Genomic DNA, 16,388 nt, shown 5'->3' on the forward strand with positions numbered 1-16,388 from the left:
CACTCCGGTTTCCTCCCACATCCCAAAAACATGCACGTTAATTGAACACTCTAAATTGCCCGTAGGTGTGAATGTAAGTGCGAATGGTTGTTTGTTTTTATGTATGTGCCCTGCGATTGACTGGCAACCAGTTCAGGGTGTACCCCGCCTCCTGCCTGATGATAACTGGGATAGGCTCCAGCACGCCCGCGACCCTAGTGAGAAGAAGCGGCTCAGAAAACGGATGGATGGATGGATGGATAGTTGTCGAGATTGCACTTCTCCGAAACAACCAGCTTTATAGTCTAACTGTAAGGTCAATTGGGCTCTTGTTCGTAGCAGAAAAAGAAGCCTTACTGACAACCTTACGTGTATGAAACACAAGCCACAGTCAGAGTTTTATAAAATAAATTCACATAAACCAACCTTAGCCTGAAGAATAGCTAAGAAATGTAAGTAAAGATTAATGTTTGGCTTGATTTTCTACAACTACAATACAGTAGTTTAAAACATAACCGCAATGAATTCTGGGTACCCATAATGCTTTTTGCTGACTACATTGCAAGGACAGTGAGTGTGAGAAACAGTGCAAATGGTTAACCCAGGAAAGCACCTGTTCACACCATGGTCGCATGGGATGTAATTCACATTATTCAAACAGCAGGCCATGCTCAAACAGCGTGTGCTTGTGTTGTGTGGACGGCGACCTCAAGTAGAAAAATAAAATACTTGCACCTCTCTTTAAGTGCAGCTTTACAGATTGGCATTGAAATGCATATATGAAACTTATCATTTTATATCGTAATATAATATATAACTGTTGCTACTTCGGAGATTTTATTTACTGCGGGGGTTTTCTGAAACGTAACTTGCCTTCATTCAAACAAACGTTTAACGAGTGTTCATTATTTTGTGACAACCAAACTTGTGCCCTACAGGTTGCATTTTGTATCAAAATCAAGTGACTCAACTCTTGACTTTGGTGCAAAGAAAGTGTAATATAGTTAATTACAAAATATTCTTAAGGGCGGTCTATTTTTCAGTCCCTAACCTTCATAAATAGCTAGGGTTCCCAACCACTTCTCTACAGCAAATTATTCAATTTCATGTAATTGGTCTAACAATGATTTATTTACTTACTAATGGATCTTTGTTCATGGATCTATGCTAGCGTCGTATAGTGACAGGAATAACAATTAAATGTGTTCCACTAGAGGGCAGAAGGTACATTATTACTGCGTACAGTATCCCCTTTTTGCGACTATTGTTCGGTGATGTGGCGTGATATTTTTCTCATGTCAAATACGAACTTTACTCTGTAAAGGTATGTTTGCAAAAGCCTCCGGCTGACGTGTGTCGGTGACAGTCTCCCCTGACTACGGTAAACAACTTCGCCGGTTGTTAACCTGCAAGGCCCTGGATGAAACGAAATGGGGTAAAACTGAAGAAAATGTCTCACCTGTAGTTCCGATTTCCATTCATGAGGTCACTGCCCGGTTTACTTCCCGGATCCCACTTGTCAAAAAATTGCCTGGTCCTCGTCGTCCTCCGCCTTCTCCTCCCTTCAAGCCGGTGTCTCCCCGCGGCTCAGCGACGCCTGTGCCCCCGCAGAGTGGCGGGCTGCGGGCCTCTCTGAGCCCGTCTTGGCCGGGGGTTGCTGTCAAGCCTTAGGCCGCCACCCCCACCTCCTCCTCCTCCTCTCCGTTGGCGACGTGTCCAATCCCGGGTGTCGTTGCTGCTAGCGCGGCGCCTCTCGGGTTAGCTCAGTTTAGCTCGCTCGTTAAGTCTCTCCTTCCTTTTGGGGGGTGGGGGGGATTAAAAAGTATCTTGGCGGTCAGGAAGTCATCGCAGCGGGGTTAAAGAGGACAAATAAAGCAGAATACACGCTTTTGGGATGTATTTAAAGCCGTGTCATACGCATTTACGCGTCGGAGAAGCAAGCTAATGTTAGCTGGTTAGCTCAATTGCGACGAGGTGGAATTCTGATGGTTACTTTTATGAGGGAGGGAAGAAATAAACAAAACAGGCACTTTCGCCGGCTAAATTACGCGACACGACGCCGGCTTCTTCGTCTTCGACAGCCTGGTAGTCCAAAAAAGAAAAACAAAAATCTAGCTGTCAAGTCCTTCGTGTACGCCGAAAGAGTTGAGATTTTTTTCGCACCCGTAGGATGACAGATGAAGTGTGCGGCTGACTAGCTTGCTCGGCTGGGGCTCTCTCCGTCCGAGGCGAGCCTGCTAAATATGGGCAAGTCGGGTTCTGCGCCGGTTACGTCACGGCTAGAGCTCCGCCCCCAGCTTCCTGTTAAAGTAGTATTACGCAGTTATGCTGTTACGTCCTACGTAAAGCCGTGATGCTTCCAATGTCGGCTTCGCTCCCACACGTATTACGAGTACTTCTCTACATAGTTTACATTATTTCATTACTTATACCTACTAATTGTTGTCAATTTGAAAAGTTTTCCATCTATTAGGAAGGATTTACGTAAATGTGAACATAAATATGATGCTTCCTGCTAATACTTTTAGAACATGCAACAGTTTTATTTCTTGATTTTTGAAATGGTATTTGTCATCGATTAAAGTGTTTATTCGCATGTACGTTTGAAATAAATGTATAATCGTCAATATTTTATTCATATTAAATTAAAATAAATGATGCTCACATTTGACTGACATTGCCAGAAAGGTATTAATTTCACAATTGAATATTATTTAGTAATTTTCTGTACACACTGACTGTTTATTTTTAATTCATGCTACATAAGTTAAGACTACATGGGTGTATTCCAATTTTATTTCATATATCGTTTAAATTTATACTCCATATGCTGTGGTGAGCCAAAAGCAACAAAATTCCATCCTATATACACTTGCATGCCTGAATGACAAAAGTCATATATTAAATATATAGAATAGCAATATTTCAATATTTTGACCCTCTCTGAAGGGCAGTTCCAGGCCATTGCAAACAACATCATGCTGAAAAACACAAATATATTATTAAATATATATGATCATATATATATAAATTTAAATATTTTGACATTCTTCTATAACTAAATAGCCAAAATATTAGCAACAGCTCACTGCATGACACAAACTACAATCATAAAGACCAAAAACGTTCTAAGCTGCCTTTTTCAAATGGCCTTTTTTTAATTATATTGCGTGAGTGTACAGAAACACACATAAAGGTTGTTATTTAAAAAACAAATTTATTTTCTTCTTAAAAAATAACACTCCCCAACAGAGTTTCCATTACTACTACCACATACAGAGCCAAGAGAGCACAATGCTTCCATGTCCTTTCGTTCCAAATATATTGGGAAGTGCTATGATGAGGACTGTTCTTGATCAGTGGCTTCAATATTGCTTAGTCAGATGGTGAGGCTGCCACCTGTAATCCATACAGTATGTTACCCGCCACCCCAGGCCAACCCACCCCACCCCACCCGGCCCTCCCGTTCGCCGCCCGCCCTCTCTTGCAAGGTGCTTTGTGGCTTCAGTGAGTGAGAACTGCATCTGGTTTTAGCGGTGCAAGGGAATGCCCCGAAACTTTGTATCATTATTATATGGAGGGGGGGGGGACGAACGAGGCGGCGGGAGACTATTGGCCCTCGGCGAAATGTGACAAGGCCTGGCAAGTGGTGAGCCAAAATACATAACAGGTTAATATCATATATTTATATGTACAAATCACCTTCAACACAATGACAGGTCGGTAAAACGTCGTACAAAGGCTTTTTTAATAGTCTAGTCTATAAATGTGATTTAAAGACCCCACAAATGCGTTGTGAGGACGACTAAGGTGGCATTTGGACCAAAGCCTCTTTCACACAGATATCCTGCAATAAAAGACAAGATTTACCCACCTGCGCCTATGAAGAACCCAGCCAAGGCGAGATAAGTACACATAACTGGCTGTGATTACACACAGAGACCAGGGATCCCACAAATTGGATAATGGACTAGTGCTTTCGACACAACTGTGTAGAATGTCAGGTGCTAAAACTTCACATGCCCCTGGTCCCCCGCATTGTGAAATCATATTGTCTCAACTCTTACTACCTCCAAAAGGTGGAGCAAAAAAAAATGAGTAGGGTTGGCAGAAAAAAAATGCCCGGCAGGGAACATTACTTTCAACTAGGGGTGGGTAAAAATATCGATTCAGCAATTCATTGCTATGCTTCCCTTCAAAATGCTTCAAAATAGATTCAGCAAATCCCCTGAATCGATTCACCTTCTGGCAGTGTGGGGGCTTTGCATGTGATTCACATTGGAGGAAGCCGCACTCGACCAAACGACAACAAAATGCAGACTCGAGCAAGCAGCAGTCTATGGCTACAGCGTGAGGTGAGCGACATCTATTTTTAAATCAGATGTTTAGAGTCATTTTGGATTTCCTTGTAAATCCGGATCACAGGAAATGGACAAAAGACACTCCCAACTACAATACGCAATACCAACACGAAAACACGTCAGAAGTCGCCATCCCGAAGCTGTACACAGAGTCAAGACAGCAGTCTTGGAGTCGTGAAATCGGCAGAAAGAGTGGTTCTTATGTGATGGTTGGGCTTTCAGAGAGACTGACCCCTACGTACGTAACTACCACTTCCCATTTCATTTCCAACAAGTGGGAATTAGTGTCAAATGTTATGTAGACGAGAGCCCTCCACACAAGCCACACAGGAAGCAATATAGTAAACTTGTTGACAGACGCAATAAATGAAGGTTTGAGGAAGAAATTGAAAAAGAACTGGCAATTTTCACGCCGCAAACACACTATTCAATTAGGTATTACTTAAAAACCCTGCAAATAGTAATAGTAACCCTAACCCAAATAAGTAGGAAATATTGTATACGTGCACTTTTCCAATACAGAGCTGTCATGTTTTGACTTTTGTACTCCATATGCGCAAATAAGTTATTCTTGTGCACATTTTTTATTTTGATAAAAATTTCTAGGAGGAAATAAACATTAAGTTACATGCACTTTACGTTTTCAGTGTTTATACACCACTGACGGAAAAAGAAAAAGTTGGAAAAATGACAGACAGCAATAACTGCTTTTCACCCAACTGTGAGGGACATGTCAGGTATTAAAACTTATCTTCCCCTCGAATACCCTTAAATGTCTCTACCTCACACTACCTCCAAAGGCGGGGAAAAAAAATAGCCAGAAAAAATGGCAGAGTAACAATTGCTTTCGACACTATTGTGCAGGGGAAGTGCATGTCAAGTGTTACACTTCAAACCCCTTGGTCCCGGCATTGTGGAAAAGCCTTACACACAGGGAGCGTACCGCCTCTGAATGCTGACACTACCTGACTATGCTGACTGTGGAAAACATTTGAGAGGGTTGGCAGAAAAAAATGCCGGGGGGGAACAATTGCTTTCGATAAAATTTTGCGGGGAAAGTGAGTGTCAGGTGTTAAACTTCAAACCCCCTGGTCCTGTCATTACCCTTCTACACACGGAGGCAGAACTCTGTACTCTGACACTCCCTCTGAAGGTGGGGGGTAATAAAAAAAAAATGGCAAAAGATTGGCAGAAAAAATGCTGTGCAGCAACAATAGCTTTCGACACAACTGTTTGGCGAAAGAATGAGTGTGAGGTGTTAAAATTTCAAATCCCCTGGTCCTGGCATTGCAGAATACCCTTAGAGACACTCGTAACGCCTCAACTCTCATCTATAAGATTTTCCCAGAAGGCCTAAAGAAGCGTTAATTACTTAAAATTCCAGACATTAGATTATTAGCCATGTGTAATGTTGAGAGTTGCACTGATTTCCACATCTTGGGCCTTCCAGAAAAAAATCGTGAAGGGCGGAATAGCTGAGAACAGCAACATTGGAAGAGGCAGGAGAATCCCGGACAACAACAACTGCTTTCAACACAATAGGGCGGTAGAAGTGCGTGTCAAACTTTAAACCCCATATAGAACACCTGAGAGAAACTCGTAACACCTCAACTCTGATACTACTTTCAAGGTGTAAAAATTCCCTATTTGGCTTTGTACCCCCATTCGTCGAAGCTGTTGATACATTATGTATAAATGGCATTGACACTGAATTGTGGGGACAAAGTTGGAAAATTAAAAAAATAATAATAATTTTTTCCATCTTTGGAGGTAGCACCAGTTCCATGGGGGGAACAGGGGACGGAAAAAGTGATACTTTGTTAGGTTTCTTTTTTTTTTTTTTTTCTCCATTTTAAGAATAAAATCATATGCTGGACCGGATAGAGGGTCTCAAAGCTACGCGAGTTTGGCTGATTGAGAGGGACCATACTATTGCAATTGTGCAGCATGTGCCATAGGAAATGAATTCCTCTGACAAAAAGCGCGGCTGTGTGAAAGGGGTTTTGGTCTCCACAGACACGAGTCACGATACTCAAATGATGTGGTGGGGAAAAAAAACAGATTTTTGTTACCACTTCACAATTGAGGCAAACAGGGAGCGGCGAGCAAAAACAATGCCCCCCGGACAAAAAAATAAGGTGGCTCAGATAATCCAGTTTTACGTTTTACATGCATTATTATCATCACAGTTAAAAGGCAGGGTGTGTTAAGTGGTCGCAACCCCCCTTACCCGTGCCAACCATGCACACGGAGCACCAAGGGAAATTGGCTCACACACTAAAAAAGGCAGGGTTTCCCAAATTGTGCGTCTATACATTTCTTGCAGTACAGGGCACCGTGAATCTCTTGAAATTGTATTTTTAGCTTTTTACTTAAGCGAGCTTGACAGCAAGAACTGAATTACAGGCCTCAAGTGCTAACCATATGAGTTAGACAGTACCATTGTAGCTGTGTGACTGGTGCCATAGTGGTAAGAGAGAAAATCAATTCCTTTGACAAAGGCAGAAAATTAGCAAAAACAACCATCCATCCATCCATTTTCTGAGCCGCTTCTCCTCACTGGGGTCGCGGGCGTGCTGGAGCCTATCCCAGCTGTCATCGGGCAGGAGGCGGGGTACACCCTGAACTGGTTGCCAGCCAATCGCAGGGCACCAAAAACAACCAATTTAGTGTAATCGACCCGTCTAGTACAATTAGTTTAAAATTTAGTAGCGATACGGCAAAATCTCTAGGATTAGTCTATCCTTTGGAGTCCTTTGTTTTATTGTGAGCCGTAAAATTTTGCTTCAATGCTCAGCCTACACACAATGACCAACACAAAAAAAGCCAATTTAGTGTCTTTCATGTGTCTAGCATACATGGTTACAATTTATCAGCAATCAGACAAAAAAATAAATAAATAGCTCTGAGGAGAATTAGGCTGTATTGTTTGCTTCACACCAATATATGACTTCCTGTGACATTTTTGTAGGTCTACTTATGATAGACATAACCAAATTTCATGTTGCTTAGTAAAACTGTCTTCACGGTTGAATTTTGGAGTGGAGGTTTTAGAAATTCATGTCTTTTGGCGAGTCAACTGCCCAAAAGAAAAGAAAAATCTGGCAATTTCGTGTCATACTGTACATCGACAGAGCAGACGTAGTTAAATGTGTTAGTAATCAGACAAAATCTCAGGACAGTGACAGTCAAAGTGTGGGACAAGCGGAAGTGCTAAGCAAACGAATCACTAAGTACAGTTCCCCCTGGGAGGGGCCATAGGGGTCGGGTACAGTGCGAGCTGGGCGGTGGCCGAAGGCAGGGACCTTGGCGATCCGATCCCCGGCTACAGAAGCTGGCTCTAGGGACGTGGAATGTCACCTCTCTGGCAGGGAAGAAGCCTGAGCTGGTGTGTGAGGTCGAGAAGTTCCGAATAGATACAGTCGTACTCGCCTCCACACACAGCTTGGGCTGTGGTACCAGTCCTCTCGAGAGGGGTTGGACTCTCTTCCACTCTGGAGTTGCCCACGGTGAGAGGCGCCGAGCAGGTATGGGTATACTTATTGCCCACCAGCTCGGTGCCTGTACGTTGGGGTTCACCCCGGTGGACGAGAGGTTAGCCTCTCTCCGCCTTTTGTGGGGGGGACGGGTCCTGACTGTTGTTTGTGCCTATGCACCAAACAGCAGTTCAGAGTACCTACCCTTTTTGGAGTCCTTGGAGGGGGTGCTGGAGAGTGCTCTCGCTGGGGACTCCATCGTTTTGCTGGGGGACTTCAAAGTGAGACCTGGAAGGGCGTGATTGGGATGAACGGCCCCGCCCCGATCAGAACCCGAGCGGTGTTCTGTTATTGGACTTCTGTGCTCATCACGGATTATCCATAACGAAAACCATGTTCAAGCATAAGGGTGTCCATACATGCACTTGGCACCAGGACACCCAAGGTCGCAGTTCGATGATCGACTTTGTGGTCGTGTCATCGGACTTGCGGCCGCATGTCTTGGATAATCGGGTGAAGAGAGGGGCGGAGCTGTCAACTAATCACCACCTGGTGGTGAGTTGGTTCCGATGGTGGGGGAAGATGCCGGTCCAACGTGGCAGGCCCAAACGTATTGTGAGGGTCTGTTGGGAACGTCTGGCAGAATCCCCTGTCAGAAGGAGTTTCAACTCCCACCTCCGACAGAACTTTGCTCATGTTCCGGGGAAGGCGGGGGACATTGAGTCCGAGTGGACCATGTTCCGCACCTCCATTGCTGAGGCGCCTGACGGGAGCTGTGGCCGTAAGTTGGTCGGTGCCTGTCATAGCAGCAATCCCCGCATCCGTTGGTGGACACCAACGGTGAGGGATGCCGTCAAGCTGAAGAAGTAGTCCTATCGGGCCTTTTTGGCCTGTGGGACTCCTGAGGCAGCTGATGGGTACCGGCTGGCCAAGCAGAATGCAGCTTTGGTGGTCGCTTAAGCAAAAACTCGGGTATGGGAGGAGTTCGGTGAGGTCATGGAGAACAACTCTCCTATCTCTGGGGTTGAGGTCACCAAGGTGGTTAAAAAGCTCCTCGGTGGCAAGGCCCCGGGGGTGGATGAGATTCGCCCGGAGTTCCTAAAGGCTCTGGATGTTGTGGGGCTGTCCTGGTTGACACGCCTCTGCAACATCGCGTGGACATCGGGGACAGTGCCTCTGGATTGGCAGACTGGGGTGGCGGTCCCCCTTCTGGACCGGAGGGTGTGTTCCAACTACAGGGGGATCACACTCCTCAGCTTCCCTGGTAAGGTCAATTCAGGGGTGCTGGAGAGGAGGGTCCGTCGGGAATTCGAATCTCAGATTCAGGAGGAGCAGTGTGGTTTTCGTCCTCGCCGTGGAACAGTGGACCAGCTCTACACCCTCGGCAGGATCCTCGAGGGTGCATGGGAGTTCACCCAACCAGTCTACATGTGTTTTGTGAACTTGGAGAAGGCGTTCGACTGTGTCCCTCGGGGGGTCATGTGGGGGGTGCTTCGGGAGTATGGGGTACCGAACCCCCTGATACGGGCTGTTTTGTCCCTGTACGACCGGAGTCAGAGTTTGGTCCGCATAACCGGCAGTAAGTCGGACTCGTTTCCGGTGAGGGTTGGACTCCGCCAAGGCTGCTCCTTGTCACCGATTCTGTTTATAACTTTTATGGACAGAATTTCAAGGTGCAGCCGTGGCATAGAGGGGGTCCGGTTTGGTGGCCTCAGTATTGCATCTCTGCTTTTTGCAGATGATGTGGTTATGCTGGCTTCATCAGGCCGTGATCTCCAACTCTCACGAGAGCGGTTCGCAGCAGAGTGTGAGGCGGCTGGAATGAGAAGTAGCACCTCCAAATGTGAGACCATGGTACTCAGAAGGAAAAGGGTGGCGTGCCCTCTCCAGGTCGGGGATGAGATCCTGCCCCAAGTGGAGGAGTTCAAGTATCTTGGGGTCTTGTTCACGAGTGAGGGAAGAATGGTACGGGAGATCGACAGGCGGATCGGTGCAGCGTCTGCAGTGATGCAGACTTTGGATCGGTCCGTTGTGGTGAATAAGGAGGTAAGCCGAAAGGCGAAGCTCTCGATTTACCGGTCAATTTACGTTCTTACCCTCACCTATGGTCACGAGCTGTTGGTCATGACCGAAAGAATAAGATCCAGGATACAAGCGGCCGAAATGAGTTTCCTCTGCAGGGTGTCCGGGCTCTCCCTAAGAGATAGGGTGAGAAGCTCGGAGAGCTCAGAGTAGAGCCGCTGCTCCTCCATAGAGAGGAGCCAGATGAGGTGGCTGGGGCATCTGATTCGGATGAGTGAGGTGTTCCGGGCACATCCCATCGGGAGGAGACCCCGGGGACGACTCAGGACACGCTGGAGAGACTACGTCTTTCGGCTGGCCTGGGAACGCCTCGGGATCCTCCCGGAAGAGCTGGATGAAGTGGCTGGGGAGAGGGAAGTATGGGCGTCCCTGCTAAAGCTATTGCCCCCGCGACCCGACCTCGGATAAGCGGTAGAAAAATGGATGGATCATTTAATTGGCCCATTTAAGTAGTTTTTTTATATTTTGCTATATTGAAGCGCGGAGTTAATTTTCAAAATTGGAAATTAAGGTAAAATGACTACTACAAAGCAAAATTGCTGACTTGTCTTTTTTTTTACCATTTTGTGGCTGTACTCATGATCAAGTTTGGGAAACCCTGCGCTAAGAGATTGAGGAGCAATAAATGCAGGTGCAGCGGGAGGAAGAAGGTGACAATGGCAGAGGATGAGGAGTGTTGAGGAAGTGCATTTGAAGAGGGATGGTCATAGAGCGTGTGCTTCTGCTTTCTGGGCGGTGAGGTAAGAGCTAATGTCTATATGTGCGAGTTTTAGTGTACAGAGATGAGACCATTTGGAAGTAATACAAAAAATAAAATAAAATAAAAAGCAATATGTAAATTACACGAAAAAAGTGCCTTGTAAATCCTTAAAGAGCATACAGACAAAAATAAAAACGAGCTACCTCTTCAAGTGCCCCTTTTTTCCACTGGTTGTTTGTTCTTTTTATGGCTGGTTAATAATGCTGGTTGAGGAGCATGGGGTGCAAGTATCTTTTACACACCAGGGGTGGGGAACCTGCAGACTACCAACACAGAAGTAGGAGGAGGGAAAAAGGTTCCCCGTCCCTGGCTCTACGCAATGGTCCCTCTATTGTTATGCGATGCGAAGCCCTCTAAAGGTTCTAAGATATGCTACACCCGCTTAAGAAAATGAAGACGAGAGCCTACGATGTGCAGGCATCTACATGCTAAACGCTAAGTGCTAATGTACCTCAAGGCGGGTCTAACAAAAAAACTATACAAAAAGAACAACATTATTTGTTTAAAAAAAAAAAAACATTAAAAACAACAAAAGTAAGCAAAGGATTCCCAATCCTCATGATTTTGGAACACTGGCATCCGGACTTCGGATTGTGTTCAAGAGGCAGCATTGTGAACCACCTACTTTCCTCCGCTATTGCATACTTACTTGCATGTGTGAAGGTAGTACACAATATTACATCATAATACCAACGGAAAAAAATAAATCCAACAGTCCTGGTCAAGTAAAAACAAAGGAAAAATAACAATAATAATAATAATATTCATAACCTTTTGAGTGCATGAGGCTGGAGAGTGTTTTTGAAGATTGGATCGATGCGGCTGGCCGGCTGTGGAGGATGAGTAGTGGGTAGTCACAAGGGGACAAGGGAAGGGGATGAGGTGGTGGTGGGGAGCTACATGCCCACTCAAGTGGAAGTGACATGGCCAGGGAAGTGGTGGGTGGCTTGACACGCAGCTCAGGCGAAGTACATGGTCCTCAGGGTGTCGTGGTGGATCTGGACCGCTTTGGCTAGCGCCTGGGGGTCCCGACCATTACTCTGACCCGAGACGTGGCTGCCCTCCCCGCTGCAAGTAGACACACAAGACCAGATGTTAAGGCTGGACTTACACGAATCCGATATTTGCCTCTCAATTGGGACAACTGTGATATGTCAAAACCCATAGAATCGGATATATTCAGATAGGAATCAGGCCTCTTCCATATGTAAAATAATAATAATAATAATAATAATACATCTTGGATATCTGCCTATTTGAGGTTCAGTGACGTATACACACTTGCATCTGCCCAAACAACATAAATACATTAAAAACACCTGCTATCTAAACTACATAGTGCATTAAATATGGAACAAATATGCTACATTATTTGAATATCAAAAGTGTAAATGACAGGTTTATAGACAATTAAATATGGTCTATGATAAATATGGTCCATTAGAGGTATAGCAACCATTAAACATAAATATACTGCAGTAGACGCGTATAGACCAGTGTGTATATATATGTTACATTAGGGGTTAAGTCTCAAGTATTTAAGTATCAATTACGTCATTGATATTTTTTTAACACAGTAATAGCGGTCCCCAACCTTTTTATGCGCCACGGACCGGTCTCACGTTAAGACATATTTCGACGGACCAGCACTGAAACAAACAAAAACAGACTAAAAATATACGATTCAACTCACTAATACACTGGCTGTAGATTAGATTAGTGGGAGCCTGGCTCATGTTTTTCTCATCAACGAGATGGCCAGTCTCATCCTGTGTTTCATACCATACCGTGTTTTAAGACAGGACATCGTAGCCAGGCGCCAAAAAAAAAAAAACATTTATCTGTTTCTCTTTCATTTGTGCTTTTATTGTATTTGACGATGGTATTTTGCATGTCCACGCTTCCGTTCTCCCTTTCGATAACATATTTCCATATGCTAATTGCTTAGTACAGCCGAATGTCATAACGTTTGTTGGTGCGTGTTGCGATATGAATAAAATTCTCATCACACAGTTGTAGCCCGCGCATTATTGGACATAACATTTTGCCGACAAAGATGAAGCTTTACTTCGCGCCACTGCCCTCATTCCTTGCCGCCAGTCCCAAGGTACCGTAGGAATTAAGCTTTTAAGACAAGCGGTAATCGGAATGGCCAAACCGCTATTCTCAGCCTGTGCAGACGTATGGAGACTGTTGCCTTGTTGGACAGATATTTCACAGCTCCATAGAGCATTATAGTCCGGTGACGGCAGCAGACGGGGGGGTCATATGTCCTCTGTAAATTGGCTGATTGGAACATGAGGTGCCTAAAACACGTGATTAGCAGTTGACTTCAAGCTTTAAACTCTCATGCAGAGTAGTATAGTCAACTCCTTGATTAATAGGTTCAACCCCTATGCTACATTAGTTGCATAGACCATTAGGATGTAAATCTGGTTCATTAGTGGTGCATAATATAATCTAAATATGGTACATTAGAGGTATATATAGACCATTACATATGTAAATATTATACATTAGTGGTGCCACAAGCTGTATGGTAGTCTTCCCAACCTGTCGTGCTCTTTGTCCACTAAATGGTAGCGGGCGCGAAAGGCCACGAGGCGGGCGTAGTAGGCCGGCGCTGGGATGGACACAGAGCGGGTGCAGCGTACATAGGTGTGGCACAACTGGTAGGTGAGGATCTGCAACTCGTCGGCCGTGAAACGATTGTCATCCCACAAGACGTAATAATGCGACGGCCGGCTCGTACCCTAGAGGCGGAGAGAAGGCACCAAGTAAAATAATATTTTCAGAATCCCACAAGTTTTATGGTAAGTCATCAACATTTATGGCCATGCTACGGCCATACGCAATGACAACAAGTAAAATTCGCCCTCAATTTAGTGTCGCCCACCTATCAAGTATACATACAAATTTGTTAGGAGTCAAGTCCATCTTGAAACCATGGAGATGGCCAAATTGGCCCTAAAATGGCCTCTTCAAAACAAAATAGCAGACTTCCTGTGTCGTTTCCAATATAGCTTCTTGAGACTTTTTTGTGAGTCTACGAATGACACACATTATTTAGTGTTGTGTTTTATGGCAAACTCTTGGATGACGCCTTCGAAGGCCCCCTGGAAATAGCAGAAAAAGGCCGCTTCAAACCAAAATGACAGATTTCTGGCAGCTTCTTGAGACTTTTTTGATGGGTTTATTTATGACAGACATGACATGAAATTGGCTTCGTGGGCTATGATTGCAAACATTTTCAGCCAAGGCCAAAATGGTAGACTTTCTGTCTTTTTGGGTATGTCTTTTGGGAATTTTTTTGTAGATCTACTCATGATAGACATGCGTACCAAATTTCATGTTGCTAAGTGAACCTGGATTAGCGATTAGAATGTTGTACCTGTATGCCTGCGTGGCTGCACAGGTAGAAATCAAACTCAAAGGGGTGAGTGATGCTGGTGTCCACTGTAGTCCCAGCAGGAATGTTCCCGCTTTTTCCGATCTGGTTTTAAAAAATATTTTTTTTTTAAAATAAATTAAAAAAATACAAAGAACATATTTTATTAATATAAAACAGAATTAGTGCCGTCAAGTCCAAAAATGCTCACCCTTTCGGACTTGTCGGCACAGAAGAGGCGTGTGTGGTGGCGTTTCTGCACCACGATGTAGGTAATGCCAGGCTGGTAATCCTTTTCCAGCTTGATACATGCGTCCCTGATGGCCAGCAGTTCATAGTGGAGAATCTGAAGAAAATACAATACAGTTTATATTCAATTTTACTGGGGAAAAAAAAAAAAGGAAAGTGTGTTTTTCGACATGGATATTTTTGATTTAAATTAAAATGGAAAAAAGGCCATTTGAAATTTGTTTTAACAAAAACAGCAGCACCGACTGCTGCACGTAGACAAGCTTCCTGCGCAGTAAAGACGTTTTTTTTTTTAAACAATTGTTAGCGTTCTAGTTGTGCTTGTTGACCAATACTGGCCACTCATGCCACAGTAGCATCTGCACCACTTGCACACTGACTGAGGTGTATCTGCAACATTTGCACAATCAACATTGTCCCAGATTATCGCGCTACTAGTCACTTTAAACTTGCATACACTCCTTGAAGTCTCGGCACCCTTTTCACAATGGTCATTGCACCGGACTATTGCTATATCAGTCATTCAAACTGCTCTCTAAGTGCTAGAGGGCTCTGCATCTTTTTGCACAATTGTCAAAAAAAAGAAAAAATGTATGGGCATCACCAGATAACAAGCAACCCTTTATTGCTCAGTGACTGTTTTCTCAATGTGTTTATGTCTCAAACGTGTTCTCTGTCAATTGACTGTCTGTTGTCGTACTAGAGCGGCTCTAACTACCGGAGACAAATTCCTTGTGTTTTTTTTGGACATACTTGGAAAAATAAAGATGATTCTTATTCTTAAAAGTGTGGTTGATCCATGATGATTTATGTTTAAGTGCTTATTTTGTTAAAAACGCCATATTCCCTTGTACATAAATTGTAAAAGACCAGTAATGTTCGATATTATTCAAAAAATTTAGAAAAAAGGCCTTGCAACCAAACAAATACCTCCCCTATCAGCAGTTTAGTGATGAATTGTGGACATAAGACCACTTGCTAACCTATTGTAGCACCAGTTGGGTTTTATATGTATAAAAGGTATTGGCATATGTGGTACTTCTTGTTCTATTATGGATATTTATAAACCTTGAACTTAAAATAAAGAACAAAGGGTGTATTTAATAATACGGAAATTTTAATTGCTTCAAGTATAGAAATAGCTAGATCTCTGAAGTCTATCCGTCAATGGCTTGACAGCTCGGCTGGGTGAAGACCATCCATTTCTAGCAACAGCGGAACAACACTGTCTGAAACACTGCCATGTCAAAGCAAAAAGTATACAGTAATTCTTCCACTTGGCGATGAAGTGCTGCCTCCACCATTGAAAATGCCTCTTATGGAGGCTCACTCCACACTCTGCATTGTAGAGGTGGGCGGGGAGAGCAGCGGCTCATTTGCATAAAACAATCCCAAAACTCTTTCAAGTGAACGTAAGAGAGCTGTAATTTTTTTTAATCCATTTTGTACTCTGAACACAGAATGTCACAGAAATGTCACATGTTAAGACACCTGGGAACTATTTTGAATAGTAAGAAAAATGCATAACATCTCTCATTTCATAATTTCATCATCCCATCGTTCGGTATCGACCTGCGGCAGCTGTCCCTCGGGAACGCCATCCCTGTAGAAGATGATTCTGGTGGGCTTGAAACGAGTGGACTTGTAGAACTGGATGAGCAGCTCGCGCACCATGTAGGACAGGTCCTCGATGATCTCCTGCCGGGGCCGCTGGACCCGCACGGTGGCGCAGTACCGGCTGGGGTGGGCATCCATGCTGCCCACCACCTAAAAGAGCGAGAGGTAGAACCGAGGTGAGCATTAGCGCGATCTAGTGGCAAGAGACGGGGAAGCGAGGGAGGATCTAGAACAGGGGTGGGCAAACTTTTGTGCCCAAGGTCCAAATTTGATTTACACCTCATCAACCAATTAATATTTCTAGGTTACATGCAGATGTAAAATAATGTAATACAATAATTCGTATTTTGATTCATGTTATGTATCTGTAAAACTGTTGATTTTACGAACATAAGCTGAATTATTATTTGCAATAAATTAATAAGCAATTATTTAATGAAATATACGAATAACTACATTTTACCAATTTTAGGAAA

At 44.1% G+C, this 16,388-nt stretch overlaps 2 protein-coding genes across 6 annotated transcripts in view; both read right to left on the reverse strand.

Moving 5' to 3' along the window:
- Positions 1-2,207, reverse strand: part of LOC133479805 (protein argonaute-3) — a 50,464-nt gene extending 48,257 nt beyond the window's left edge. For both annotated transcript variants that reach the window (XM_061777240.1, XM_061777239.1), the window contains exon 1: positions 1,439-2,207. In XM_061777240.1, the coding sequence (XP_061633224.1) occupies positions 1,439-1,457 (19 nt within the window). In that variant the 5' untranslated portion in view covers positions 1,458-2,207. The remainder of the gene's footprint in view (positions 1-1,438) is intronic.
- A 969-nt stretch (positions 2,208-3,176) lies between these two features.
- Positions 3,177-16,388, reverse strand: part of LOC133479420 (protein argonaute-1) — a 42,185-nt gene continuing 28,973 nt past the window's right edge. For all 4 annotated transcript variants that reach the window (XM_061776423.1, XM_061776422.1, XM_061776421.1 and 1 more), the window contains exons 15-19: positions 15,868-16,062; positions 14,258-14,392; positions 14,050-14,151; positions 13,212-13,411; positions 3,177-11,726 (exon numbers count right to left, since the gene is read on the reverse strand). In XM_061776423.1, coding sequence (XP_061632407.1) covers positions 11,618-11,726; positions 13,212-13,411; positions 14,050-14,151; positions 14,258-14,392; positions 15,868-16,062 — 741 coding nt within the window. In that variant the 3' untranslated portion in view covers positions 3,177-11,617. The remainder of the gene's footprint in view (positions 11,727-13,211; positions 13,412-14,049; positions 14,152-14,257; positions 14,393-15,867; positions 16,063-16,388) is intronic.

Source organism: Phyllopteryx taeniolatus, chromosome 6, assembly GCF_024500385.1.
Source record: "Phyllopteryx taeniolatus isolate TA_2022b chromosome 6, UOR_Ptae_1.2, whole genome shotgun sequence".
Taxonomy (NCBI): Eukaryota; Metazoa; Chordata; class Actinopteri; order Syngnathiformes; family Syngnathidae; genus Phyllopteryx; species Phyllopteryx taeniolatus.